The sequence below is a fragment of the Rhododendron vialii genome, chromosome 1a, assembly GCF_030253575.1.
Source record: "Rhododendron vialii isolate Sample 1 chromosome 1a, ASM3025357v1".
Taxonomy (NCBI): domain Eukaryota; kingdom Viridiplantae; phylum Streptophyta; class Magnoliopsida; order Ericales; family Ericaceae; genus Rhododendron; species Rhododendron vialii.
The window spans coordinates 44,816,952-44,831,264 of NC_080557.1; the positions used below are offsets into that span (position 1 = coordinate 44,816,952).

Here is a 14,313-nt window from a genome sequence, read left to right on the forward strand (position 1 = left end):
CTCTTGCTCTTGTATCTGTGGTGAAGTCTGATATCAAGAGTTGTTTGAGTATTTGGAGGAAGGTGAAACGAAGTTCCAGGAACCGGCGACTGTATGCTATGTGGAACATCTCTCAAGCTATTTTCTCCACTGTTTGATGGCTTCCTCAACAGGTTCTTTGGCAGCTAGTGGTGCTGCTAGTTTGTTCTCATCTTAGTTTTGTCTTTGCTCTGTTTTGGGAGTAGGAGTTTGTTTGTTCTCTTGTTGTTTAGGGTAGGAGTATGTTCCTAGCCTTTTCCCTTTTCTTGGCTATATGCTGTGTTCATGGGTAGCGCCTCTGTTTTTATATGAAATCTTATTTTACCCAAAAAAAAAGAAAAGAAAAAGAAATCTTTCGCGATCTCATTCAATGATTCGAAATTCTATTTTACTACTTCATCTATCCCTAAATAAGTGTTCGGCGCGCAAAACTAAGCCTTACAAAATATACATGTTTATCATTAAAAAAATTAATTTTTTTTTACAATTTAATATAACTCATTGCTATCTATTGATTTGTGAAAAAAAATTAATTTTTTTAACGAAACAAATGCATCTTTTTGAAGGCTTAAGTTTGCGTTGGACACTTATTCAGAGACGAAAGAATTATTTTCTGTTGTGTAGACCTCGATGGACAACGCGCAAGTATTTCCGCACAAAATTAAATTAGTTGCACATTGATAGAGAGTCGTTGAATCATACATAGTATTTGTTATAAATCCTATCCGCTGGTGATGGAAACTGTGGAGTTTCTATCACCGATTGTGGGTCTTACCCTTCATCTATTGTTGTAATATGAAGTGTCTGTCCTGTAGGATGTGCAGAGTTAGCATGTCCATGCAATAATTAGACCGATCAGACATCGATAAGTATATAAAATAAATAAATTTTGGTTTACAAAATGGTTCTGTCGATAATTTACCGAAATTGTCCACGACCGTCCATTTTGTAAGCAAAAATTCAATTTTTGGTATACGTACTAATGTCTGATCAAGCTGAGTATCCTATTTTTTGGATCCTGTAAAATGAACGGTTCGGATTACTTCTACAGACACAGAGTGCCCATAGTGACAATGGCAAAAAATTCACCATATTCACCGCTAGCGGAAAAGATTTTATTTTTAAGAGCAACCAAAGGTCACATTCTGATTATTTTTTATTCTTGAGACAAAACAATTCATTTTAATAGGCATTGATGTCTGATCATATAAATTTTTTCTTAATACTAAGTTGAGATTCGATAGGGGTCCTTGAAAGTTTCAATTGGGCATGAAAGACATACTCCCTTCTCTAGAGATTGAGTCAACCTTTGACCCTTTCTTATTTCCACTAATCCGTTTAAATTTAAAATTTTTAAAGGACAAGACCTGACTAGTTTTAGAGCTTAATCAACCTCATTACCGATTGATTCTCTCCCTTTCTCTCTCTCTCTCTCTTATAGTCAACCCACCGACGCGACCAGAAATTCACCCGATCAAATACTAGGTCACATACTTCACTCCCGCTCTCAAAATCTTCGTCTTGCAATTCTCACTCTTGCTTTCTCCTACGCTCACACTCGCATAGGCACATCATGTAACTTGAAACAAATACGTGTCCTGTTTTTTGAGTAAGATTTCCAGTATCGTTATTACTATATTTTTGGTCTTTCTTTTTGAATTTTCATTAAAATATTTGAATTTTTGATTAAACGTTGTCTCAATGTTTTTTTTTTGTTTTTTTCCCTAAAATTTAAAATGTGAGGTGAGGGGTATTGATTGGTGATGTATTATCATTGTGTATGATGTTCACTGGTATATTACACGAGAGTTTCTTGTTTGTATCATTTTTAATGATATGAAAATCCATTCTTTGTTGTTGAAAAAAAACCCGAGAGGAATCGAGAGAACATAAATGAGTAAACAACGATTTCAAAAAAAAAAAAACACAGTAAAAATAAAAAAAATTTATTTTTATTGTCTTCTACACTGTTTTCTATTCGTTTTATGTAATTTTCTTTTCACTTGATGTTTTCATATTTTTTTTCGAAATCTAAACAAGTGATTAATCTAAAAACAATTGATAAGATATTTCCAAAAAAAGGGAGACTTAGCCAAAAATTTCTCACATTTACATTTTTTGAGCTTAAGGTCAAACACCTTTTGCAATCAAACACAATGACAAATATGTCTAAAACCCTAGAGTACCCTATGAAAGTGTCTAAAATCTTAGGGTACCTTATATATAAAAGTGCCTAAACTACTAAATTACTATAATAGAAAAGTGCACCCTAAAACCCTATGAAAGCCCCTAAAAAACTCAAAAAATTGAAGGACTTCCATTGAAAACTATTTTACCGTCGTTTTCAGGTTCGGACCTCCCATTTCCCGATCGAATTTCAATGATCCGAGCCGCTCAATGTGATCAGAACGTGATTTTAACGGTACCCCAAAAAATCAACCAAAAAAAATGATCGGGAAGGACTTGATCTGAACAGTTTTTTTTTGAATAGTTCAGTAAAAAACTGCTCGGATCAAGCCCTTCCCAATCATTTTTTTTGCTGATTTCTCGTAGATACCCTTAAAATCACGTTCCGAACACATTGAGCGGCTTGGATCATTGTAAATCAATCGAGAAATGAGAGGTATGGACGGTGTGGACCGTAAGAGATGTGGACTTAAACGTTTGTGTGTGTGTGTGTGTGTATATATACACACACATATATATATATGCTACATGCAAAGAAAATACCCTTAAAGAGTACATGAAAAGCTCAGATACACCACACAGTGCATTGTGTGATGCATCTGAACTGTTGATGTATACTTTAAAGGGGATTTTTTTTGCCAATTTTATTCATTCCTAGCACTCCTCATATATATAAACAATATATAAACAATTGACGACAAATTAAACAAATTTTAAACAATTGAAATATCACGAGACGTCAACACGGCCTGGTTTCTTCATGACATGAGAGCAAACAGCAAAGCTCGCTCTCCGCTAAATCTGGGCGAACTGAACTGAAAACCCTATCTAAATTTAGTCCAAACCAAACCTCACCCTTCCCTCTCCTCCGGATCACGAAGAGAGAGAAAAGAAAAAAAAAGAAAAAAACAAGCTTCCAATGATCCACTCACATCGGAGCTACACGCAGAGAGAGCCATCATCATCATCACCGATCTGAAACAAAAAAATCAACAAAATTTCCGCCATTGCCGTCGAATTTTTTCATGTCTCGAAAACCAAACTATGAATTTCAAGAATGGTGGAACAAACAGCGAGAAAACAACAACAACAGCAGCAGCAGCAACAGCAATCACCACCACGACCTCTTCTTGCCCGACCACAGCAACGACAGCAGCTTCTTAACGGTCGAGATCCGCAGCCCCGCCGCCGACCGGACGGTCGAGAAGGACCGATCGCGCTCCGCCCGCCAAATCTCCTGGCTCTGCCTGCTCCGGTTCCAGCAAATCAAAAACTCCTTCGCTTACGTAACCAATGCCTCCTTGTCGTTGCTCAGAACCGCCCGCCGCCGCGTTTCCGCCGCGAGCTCGGCGTCGCGGCGGTCGGAGTCGAAAATGTACCGCGCGATCAAGGCGTTTCTGGTAATTTTGCTGGTCCTGCTGGCGTTCGAGCTGGTGGCGTACTTCAAAGGCTGGCATTTTAGTCCGCCGACGGTTAGGTCGGATTTTGTCGTGGTTGTTTACGCGAATTGGATTGATGTTAGGGCGAGGTACTTGGCGCCGGCGCTGCAGAGCTTGACGAGCGTGTGTGTGTTTTTGTTCTTGGTTCAGTCGGTGGATCGGGTGGTGTTGGTGCTGGGGTGTGCTTGGATTAAGCTTCGGAGGTTGAAGCCTGTGGCGGTGATGGAGTATCCGGGGGAGGAGGAGGAGAGGGATGATGTGAAATCGGAGGAGTATCCGATGGTGTTGGTGCAAATCCCTATGTGCAATGAGAGGGAGGTAAGAAGATGTAGGTTCCAAATCCCTACCTGCGCAACTTTGTTCGCTACTGTTTTTTAAGCTCCAATTACTCGTAGGGAATTTTTTTCTCAAACGTATTAAAGGATTCATTTAGCATGACGAACTCTACTGGACGGACTCAAATATAAGCACAAATTTGAGTAAAAGCTTCATTACTGGTATAGTTGTGAATTTTGGTGAGCAAAACAAGCCTCAAAAGGTTTGAGTTAAAGTCGGAGTCTTCCTTGACTCGGTTGATAATTTGAGTAAAACCCAATTTGATATGAGTTTGAGTGAAGGACTGGAGTGAATTTGGAGGTGTTTTACTCAAAATTTGGTTCTTAGTCAGTTGAAAGGGTAAGGGCTGGAGATGCTGTCATTCCAATGAACAAACTCAAGAATTGTCAAGTGGGAATAGATGGTAGAGATAGTGAATTTAGATAGAATGTGACAAGGGTCATGCTTGGATTGGATAGGATTGAGTAAATAAAAAGGGTCTCCCTTGATTTTGGTTTGAGCTTGAGTAAAAGTTCATTTTGGCATAAGTTTGCATAAATGATTGGAGATGAATTTAAGTGTTTTTTCCTCAAATTTTGAGTTTCAGTCAAGAATAAGGTAAAGGCTGGAGATGCTCTTAGTCCCATTAAGTAAATATTGCTTCAAATTTTGAAACTTGTCGTTCATTGTTTGTTTTGATTAAAATCATTTGATAATATGGGAAGTTTTGAACAAGGCGAGTTTGGAAGATCTTTAGTTTAAATTGTGATTGAATGCCGTAGTCATTTATAGTGGGCCTATTTGCTAAGTCACTAGAGAAATTTTAAAAAATGTGGAATTACTAGAACCACTGTGCCCAAGTAGGGTAGTTTTTTCCTAATAAAACTGCGCGCTTCAATGTGTTGGTGAGACTTGAGGTTGAAATTGGGATACTATAAGATGACCATAGATGAATACTTGGGATGCAACATCAGAAACTTAATCACTTGGCTGAACTTCAATCATTTAATATGCCTAGACCCATGGAAGTTCAAATGGTTGCTTCGGAACTCAGATTTCTTAGTGCTTATGGGAGTTCAGCATCGAGTAACCAACCAGTTGAATACATGTTTCCTTTTAGTAGAAGTTCATCATTTTATCTTTGCAAAGGTCTTATACTCTCTTTGTGCATGGGCGTTCTTACAAAAGCAAGAGGATTTGTTGGTCTTATTCCAAGACACCAACTCTTGTGCATGACTGGGGCCTGATGTACATCACGTTCTATATGTTTCTGGATAATGAACAAAAGTTTGTAGTCTCAAACATTTACTTTGCATTTTTATTGGGCTCTTGCCTATGTAGGTTGATTTTGGTTCAGGATTTCTAGTGGATTCGTTTGGTAAAAGTTATACTCCTACTACTTTTGTTTCCACAATATTAAACAGTAGGGTAATATATTTGCTTGCATTGGATGTATTAAGTTACAAATGTGCATGTTTATCCAGCCAGGCGTTTTCTTATTGAGCCAATATCTTGTTTCTTGGAATGGGATCGAAAATGGTAAGTTGGTTTGCTTTTCTTCTTCACTCGCGACGCTTGTAAGGGCAACCCTCTCTTAGTTTTTTCCCCATGTTGCATGGTTAAACGCCCACAAGCAGGTGTGCCATGTTAATCTCTACGCAACAATGAGAAGACATTCACAAAGCGTGTTCAGTTTATTGTCAACTGATTGATTTTTTCATAATCTAAAATCTTTACACATTTTGGATGATAATGGATCTTAAGCATTCTCTATACATGTAATGGACATAATGGTGATTTATGAAACACGGTGATAAAAATAAACAAAGATTATCTGCTCTAAACCAATTGGCGGTGGTAGTGAGGTTGCATATTGTTGCACCTTTGTTGGAAGCTCAGTATTGTGGCCCATCTATATGTGTTGTTGCATTGTAGAGGAACATAGGTGCGGAATTAGTTGTCTAATGTACTATTCTGTACTGGAATCCTTCGGTATTATCATCCATAACATGGACATTTATTATGTTTCCTTCTCGACTTTCATCCTTTAGTGTTTCATATTATGTTTCATTCTTCTCTTTCTTCCTGTAGTCTTTCTCTCTCTGGCAACTTTCATTTTCTCTCAATACGGATATGAATTTCTTTTTCAACCATACTAAGTAGATGTATTGCGGTGGCCTACAGGTTTACCACCAATCGATTGCATCAGTGTGTGTTCAGGACTGGCCAAGGGAGAGAATGCTTGTACAAGTTTTGGATGATTCTGATGACTTGGATGTTCAAGACCTCATCAATGCAGAAGTGCAGAAATGGCAACAAAGGGGCGTGCGCATTCTATATAGACATCGTCTTATCCGGACGGGCTATAAGGCAGGGAATCTTAAATCTGCAATGAGTTGTGATTATGTCAAAGATTACGAGTTTGTGGCAATCTTTGATGCTGATTTTCAACCAGCACCTGATTTCTTGAAGAAGACTGTTCCATATTTCAAGGTAAATTTACCAGTGGAGGGATCTGGGGGCTCTGTGGGCTTGAGCAGGTTTTTACAAACAAGATTTTGGCAAAAAATGCTCATAATTACTCGAATACACTCTTTGTTACTACAGAAATCATGAATCCACTTATGATGTGGACAACAACATAACAATGTTGTAGTTGTTTGTCAGTTATCCAATCCATTGCTGATAAAGCCCGCTTAGCTGGTTTATGCTTTTATCGAAAGTCCTTTGGAACTAGTGCTAACCGAGTGTACAACAATGGAGTTTGTGCTATTTATGTTCAAGAGAGATATTCTTGCAGTCCTGATCATAAATCAAACCTCTTCTTAGTTCAAGGATAGAACTATATTATGACCATGATTAAATGGTGGTTTCCTTGATCCTTTGTAACTTGTTCGATAGAGTAACACGACATCTAGTGTCCAACTAATTCAAACTTGTGATGATTCCAAATTTTGTGTTTCATGGAAGCTAAGTTAATGTGGATCTCTATTATTACTTTTCTTACCATTGTTTCCAGTTTCCACACTGATTTTCTCTCCCTTGAACGTGTCTTATGCTTTCCTTCAACTACTGAAACCTTTCGTGGATTTCCCCATATACATACACATTGCATAAAGTTTTGCCCGCTTATGCTGATTTGAAACCTTGGATCTTCAAGTTCAAGAAGGGGAATTTGTTAGTTGTCTTCTGTTTCTAAATTGGTTTCCGTATCTTTGAAGGGACATGATGATGTAGCATTGGTCCAAGCAAGGTGGACCTTTGTCAACAAGGATGAGAATTTGCTCACAAGATTACAGTACATAAATTTGTCATTCCACTTTGAGGTTGAACAACAAGTCAATGGAGTGTTCATAAACTTTTTTGGTTTTAATGGAACCGCTGGTGTATGGAGGATAAAGGCTCTTGAGGAATGTGGTGGCTGGTTGGAACGAACTACAGTTGAGGACATGGATATTGCTGTTCGTGCTCACCTTTGTGGATGGAAGTTTATATATCTGAATGATGTTCAGGTTTGTTATACATTAACATTTCGAGATTTTCTTCACTAGAGGTTGGATGGTTTTCTGGTGTTTACCTTTGTCTGTTATGCAGTGCCTTTGTGAATTGCCAGAGTCCTACGAAGCGTACAAGAAACAGCAATACCGCTGGCATTCAGGTCCAATGCAACTGTTCCGCTTGTGTTTCATGGACGTTATCCGTTCAAAGGTTTGGAAATTTAATATGAAAAATACGTTGTCCATAAATCTTATTAAAGTTATTAGCAAGTATGATAATATTTCTCGAAACCTTCCTGTGTAAGAAACCTCAAGTATAATCTAATTCTGAAGGATTTGAGCGCACAAACATTTTATATTATAGAATAAGATCTCAAAGAGCTCCTAAAAATAAGCAACCAATTGGTTGAAACATAATATGCATCATGTAAGTGATTATCGTGCAACTGCTAAATGTTGACTTCATGTTACATTCCAGGTGAGTTGGGCCAAGAAAGCAAATTTGATATTTCTATTCTTCCTCCTCCGGAAGCTTATCCTGCCTTTCTATTCATTCACTCTGTTCTGCATTATTCTTCCTCTGAGCATGTTTCTACCGGAAGCCCAGTTACCCGCATGGGTAGTTTGTTATGTCCCTGGAATCATGTCCGTCTTAAATATCCTTCCTGCACCACGGTCATTCCCGTTCATCGTTCCCTTCCTCTTATTTGAGAACACAATGTCCGTGACAAAATTCAATGCCATGATATCTGGACTATTTAAATTCGGAAGCTCTTATGAGTGGGTAGTTACAAAGAAATTAGGCAGATCGTCAGAAGCGGACCTTATCGCCGTCATGGAAAACGAGTCTCAACCTCTCGTGGAAAATCCCAGTCATAGAAGATCCTCATCAGAATCAGGAATTGCTGAGCTTACTAAGTTAGAGATGAATAGGAAATCTGGGAAGAATAGAAGAAATCTTCTTTACAGAAAGGAACTTGCCCTTGCGTTTATTTTGTTGAGTGCAGCGGTAAGAAGCTTGTTGTCTGCTCAGGGGATTCACTTCTACTTCCTATTGTTTCAAGGGGTCACTTTCCTAGTTGTTGGCCTCGATTTGATTGGAGAGCAGGTGAGTTGAAGGTTTTAGGTTATTTCTTCTTGATTCACACGAAATGGAAAATCACATTGACCGGTTATCGGCTTCCATTTGAAGCGATTCATATAGTTGGGAAATGTGGATGATCATATGTGTAATCTATTTATGCACTTTGGGGAAAGAATGACCATATCGTATCCTGGTGCCAAATCGCGTGAACTCGGAATTGATGTAAATTAGTCCTAAAATTGGGTAGGAATGGGGGGAGGAGGTAGAAGTATTCTTTGCTGTTAGGGCCTGTTTTTTTTTGTTAAAATGTAGTGCCACTGTATTCATTTAGCTGCCTAGTATGGAGCAGGCATTTTTAGGTTTTTGTAAGTTGGGTCATTCTTTATTTTTGTTGCCAAACAACAGGTTATGTGAGGTTACATGTATTTTCATTGAATTAGTGTTGGAAATTATTTTTTTGAAGTGGGAAATTGTTTTAGCTAGTGTTTGCTGCTCCTATTAACTCAACAAAATTGTTTTTGAAACTTCCAATTTAAGCAGCAGCACCAGCTGCACCCTTGCCTTTCTAGTTTCTTCCTCTGGAGCTTCTTGATAAAGTCAAGACTCAATTTGAACTTGAAGAGGCCAAACTAGATGAAAGAATATTCGGTAAATCAAAGCCTATCTATTGTTTCTTCCAATCGAAAATTCGATGAACTTGATTTTGGCATATTTGATGCTCTCGACCAGTTTTAAAAAATGAACGATTTCGATTGTTAAAAGAAGATCCGAAAATGGCCCAAATTAACTAGTCTTGGACACGACTGTCCTTTTGAATTACTCGAATATGTGAACCTGTGGTTTGCCAAATCATTCCCCTGCTCAAATTAAGTAGAAACACGAACTGAAAGCAAAGGATCGGAGGTAGCCCACGGCAAAGGTGAGAGTTGACACATTACCAAAACACATACCAAATGTACTCGGAAGCATCAGACACATCTTCATGCAAACAAGAATATGAGTGTCTGAAAACAAGGATGCCGGTGCACACTTCATTCAAATCAAATGCAGCCAACTGAAGAGACGAGTTACGTATCCATTGATGAAACCATAACCTAAACTTTCAAAAGTAGTTTATGCATTCTCATCAAAAAGTCAAGGTCTTACAACAGCCAACACATCCCTATCACAGAAATGCATTATAAACTCTATTTTCTGCCGGACACCAACCAGTTCTATAAAATGAAGAAAAACAATTAGAAAACATCACGGAACCAGAGTGTTCTACATCATCTTATCGTGTACCAGTCCACTTTGATCTCCATTTATGCTTTGCTATCAATGGTCATGGGTTCTCCTTCCTTGGTAGCTCCTTTCTGCAAGTCAGAAACATGCAATCAGAACACAACCCTTCTAATGGTTTGAATTCATTTCCTTTTTCGTGATAAGTATATATCCATTTCTATGTAACCCTAGGACTTACATTGGTCTCAACTGACTCTAACTTGTTCAGCTTGGCAAACATGTTGCCATAAAACTTGGCCTCCTTTTTATTAAATTCCTTCATCTTCTCCTTCAATGTCTTGTATTCCAATTTCACATCCCTGGTCACAACCAGCAAACAAAAACTCAATAAAAACACTCGCACGACACAAGCCAATTGTCACAGAAAATCAGAATCAAAATATTTCGAAATCAAACAAATAGCAGAATCAGGGGACATACCTGTTGTCGGGGTCAATTTCAAGGGCTTTCTTAATATCAAACTCGGCCAAATCCAGATCGGCTAAGTTGATATAGGCTTGAGCCCTCCTATAAAGTGCCTTGACATTCTTACTCTCAAGTTCCAACACCTGCATATAAATATTCCTCATCAATCCAGCAGAGCTAGGGGACCACTAAAATCTAATGGTAAGAGAAAGGACAAACTCGTGTTTGTTCCATACCTTTGTGCATAGTTTTTCTGCCTGCTTGTATTCCTTTAACTTTAGCTTACAAGCTGCATTGTTGAGATTGCAAGTAACCTTCAATGTTTTGGCCGCCTTCTTTTCTTCCTCACCAAAGGAAGTATCATACTCAATGTACTTCACCGCCTGCACCCAAAGGGGAGTTAAGCATCACACTGGGTAGAGTACAAAAGGATAAAGACAATTTTCAGTTCACAGAATTTTATTCCTCGGCTCACCTTCTCATATCTCTTCGAGGCTCTTGTATATTTACCTGCCTTGAACAATGCATTTCCTTCTTCCTTCTTCTTGCCAGCAGCTTCAATTTTCTCCTCAGTGTTCATATCCCAAGATTCCTTCTCCTGAAGGCCAATAGAATTTAATGAAGTCCTCAAACATCGCCCGCATACCAAACACCACACTGTACAAAGAAACCAGAAGGCCATGTAAATCAACTAACCTTGTCGAAGGAGACAAGCTCGACTTCATAGTAAAGAGTCGAGTTCGGAGGAACCACAGCTAGTTCCTGCTTTGACTCGGAGGATCCAAAGCCATGTTCTGGTGCAATGATCAGCAATGCTACTTCTCCCTTCTTCATTTTCATCACAGCTTTGTCAAGGCCCTCAATGACTTGCTCTGCTCAGGTTATGGAAATCTCTCAGATCTATTATCCAGAGAAACAACAATTGCACTACACTAAAACCACGGGTCAGATAAGTAATACTACCTTCATCTGTTTTGAACTCAAACAGCTCCTCGTCATTGTCATGACCTTTCTTGAGGAAGATGGTACCATCTTGCAACTTACCAGTTATTTTCACTGCAAAATGCAGACGAATGGTCACACTAGGGGTAAAAACGCATATCTCAATTTTGTGGATCCCAATATATATCGAGGACAATCAGGCTCACATTTCACTATAGCTCCTTCATTTGGCTTATCATATCCTTCTCCTTCCTTCAACGTCTTCTTAAGAACCTTCTTATCGTCTGTAACTTCTGTCACAGTTTTCCATGACACCAACTCGAGAGTTATTTGCAGAGTCTCATTTGGTGGGACTGCACCTTCATCACCGGATGCTGGCTTGCCCTCCTCCCCAAACCCATCTGCAACCAAATGGAAGGTGTAACTGTAAGAGAGTTCATGACTAAAAAAATCATTTCAAGAACCAATTGAAAATTTATCAGCGGGGAAAACCTACATTGTGGCTTTACTGTTAGAAGAACTTTTTCACCTTTCTTCATTGTCTTTACAGCTTTAGCGAGAGCAGGGCAGAAATATCCTGTCAGCAGAATCAATTATAGTCAGAAATTCCCATGTATAATGCTCCAATATCAATCAATGAACAATATAATCAGAAAAAATCTCAGGACATTCTTACCCTCTTTAACAGTGAACTCGACCCCATCTGATTTTGCTACCAAGGTCCCATCCTCGAGCTGAGCTTCAAACTTAACTGTAATCAAATGCAAAAGCATGGAGACAAATATTTCAGCTCAAGTTTTCGTAATAAAACCTACAACAGAATCTCAAAAAAGGACTAAGAGGATATTAGTATTTACCAAAAACTTCATCGAGATCCTTGGGGTTCTCCCACTTCTCTCCTTCAGCAAGTATCTTCTTGAATATTCCACCATCCTTGCAAATGTCTTTGACACTGACCCAGGATAGCAATTCTACGTCAAATTGGAGTGTTGCATTTGGGGGAATGGTTGGGGGAGAGCCAGATTCACCATATGCAAGCTCTGGTGGAATAGTGAAAATGGCATTCTCTCCCTTCTTCATTGTTTTAATACCCTGATCCCATCCCTTAATAACTTGCCCTGTCATAGCAAAACAAGAATTCATAAGATGCATTCTAATCCAATGCCAGAGCAATACTAGCAAAAAACATAATGTTCGACAATAGCCTGTCATATCCCAACCTTTCAGAGGTCCTTGTTATGTAGAAGAAAAGTAGTCTAAGCAGACGATAACAAAAAGCTAATCTGGCTAATACAAGTAGTGAATTCTTAAAGTTGTTAATGCAGGCTGCGAGTAGAAAGGCATACATAATGTCTTCCCAAAAGTTGTTAATACAGACTAGTGCAAATACATGCACAATACACTCCATAATGTACATTAAACCCGGTACTTTTTACCTGGAGATTATTTTCTTTCTGCCCCCTTATATCTAGGTCCTAGGTCAACTGGATTACTCTGCTCCCCTCTCTCACGCCCATGACCAATGGCTAATCACTTACCCAATACGCATGCTTCTCTTTTATGAGCTTTCCTATTAAAATTTAATCAATTTACATACATCTTCAGTGCATATAACTCTCAATATTGTTAAAAGCAACCAACCTGCCAATATCTCATGGATACGTTTACCACAATTAGCAATAAAACATGTACCCCGTGCCTAACTAGCAGTAATAATCCCGGGCATAAAATACCCCAGAAGCCATTTCCACAACTTGGGAATTACATTAATAATGTCTTCTACGCTTCTATGCACATTGCCAAATCGGCAACTGCCACAGCAGAAGAAGCAAATAGGCATAATCAATTTCCCATTGCAGCTCATATCAAAACAGTCTATTTTTTCTTACTGTTCTTTTCCACTTCCCATCGTAATTGTAATTTACATAATGCGATGACACATGATAAATGTTCTACGTCACTCGATATATATCACCACCCAATCAGATGCTTGTGACTAGTTCCATGTTCAGAAATTTGACATGAATCATAACTTGCCACATACACATTTAAGTAAGACATAGGCATGATCTCACATCAACTTCCTTCTTTCGGATCTAATTAAAGCTCCATTACATTTAAAAAGCCCCTCTTAACAGCCCCTTCACATTTTGAGAAAAGGTGAGATAAAGAAAGGGGAGAGTTTTCTCACGATTCTGTGAGAAAAAGAGGAGGAGCCAATCACAAAATATCATTTTCGTACTTTTCATTCCATGCCTCACCAAAAAGTGAGTTGGCAGGAAATTTTATTAAATAAGTACACAGCACAAGGAGATTCTTTTCTTTTCATATCAAATCCCTCCCTCAATCCAAAGGGCCGTTGTTAAAGAAAGTACACAGTACAAGTGTAACAACACGAACACGCATACACCTACATCAGAAAAATCTATCGGGAAAGATTACGCAACCCTTACCTTGACCAAGAGTGAACTTGAAAGGAGTACCCCTATCCCGACTCGAATCAAACTGAGTCCCATCCAGCAACGTCCCCGTATAATGAACTGTAATCCAATCGAAACAAAATATAAGAAGAAAATCGAAATAATTGAAAGTCAGTTGGTGAATTAACATAACAAGGATTGGTGTTTATTATACCTTCAACTTCATCGCCATTATCAGGAGTTTCCCAGCCTTGACCTTCCTTAAGAAGCTTCTTCTTCAACCCGTCCTTCCCGATCTCCTTCTCCTCGCCGACCTTCTGGATCGGGCTCTCGTCCGGCATGTCGAAGTCGTCGTTCATCCCGTCCATCGCCGGCATATCAAAATCCTCATCCATTCCGACTGGGAAAAAAACCTAGAGAGAGAAACAGCGCCGAATCACGCAATAGCAATAGCTTGGAGAGATGGAGAGAGAGAAAAGCAGCGACCGAATGCTATGGGAGTTTGTTGCGGATAGAGAGGGTGAGGGAAGGGAGGGGTTTATATAGTGAGAGAGAGTGAGGTCTGGGGGTTCTAGAGGGTTCGGTTTGGAGATGGGAGAAAGGGTTTAGAGCGAGAAGAAGGGAGTGTTTGGATTAGAGGGTCAGGATTGTTCCAGAGAAATCTGGTCACGTGGACGGGTTTTAATTATTTTCATTTAGGGGTTTATTTTTTTGCATTTATT

The 14,313-nt window shown here is 39.0% G+C and overlaps 2 protein-coding genes across 2 annotated transcripts; one reads left to right on the forward strand and one right to left on the reverse strand.

Moving 5' to 3' along the window:
• The first annotated feature begins 2,945 nt into the window (after window positions 1-2,945).
• Window positions 2,946-9,018, forward strand: LOC131319783 (probable xyloglucan glycosyltransferase 6). Its single transcript, XM_058350178.1, has 5 exons — window positions 2,946-3,962; window positions 6,144-6,452; window positions 7,181-7,471; window positions 7,554-7,667; window positions 7,935-9,018. Exons 1-5 carry the CDS (start codon window positions 3,231-3,233, stop codon window positions 8,571-8,573), a joined length of 2,085 nt encoding a protein of 694 aa, XP_058206161.1. The 5' UTR covers window positions 2,946-3,230; the 3' UTR covers window positions 8,574-9,018.
• A 617-nt stretch (window positions 9,019-9,635) lies between these two features.
• On the reverse strand, window positions 9,636-14,240 carry LOC131319790 (peptidyl-prolyl cis-trans isomerase FKBP62-like). The gene is made up of 13 exons (XM_058350190.1): window positions 13,806-14,240; window positions 13,625-13,711; window positions 12,029-12,289; window positions 11,848-11,922; window positions 11,668-11,748; window positions 11,378-11,572; window positions 11,193-11,285; window positions 10,926-11,101; window positions 10,705-10,827; window positions 10,466-10,612; window positions 10,245-10,372; window positions 10,003-10,123; window positions 9,636-9,895 (listed from the first exon to the last, which is right to left on the reverse strand). Exons 1-13 carry the CDS (start codon window positions 13,984-13,986, stop codon window positions 9,845-9,847), a joined length of 1,719 nt encoding a protein of 572 aa, XP_058206173.1. The 5' UTR covers window positions 13,987-14,240; the 3' UTR covers window positions 9,636-9,844.
• Between the last annotated feature and the right edge of the window lie 73 nt (window positions 14,241-14,313).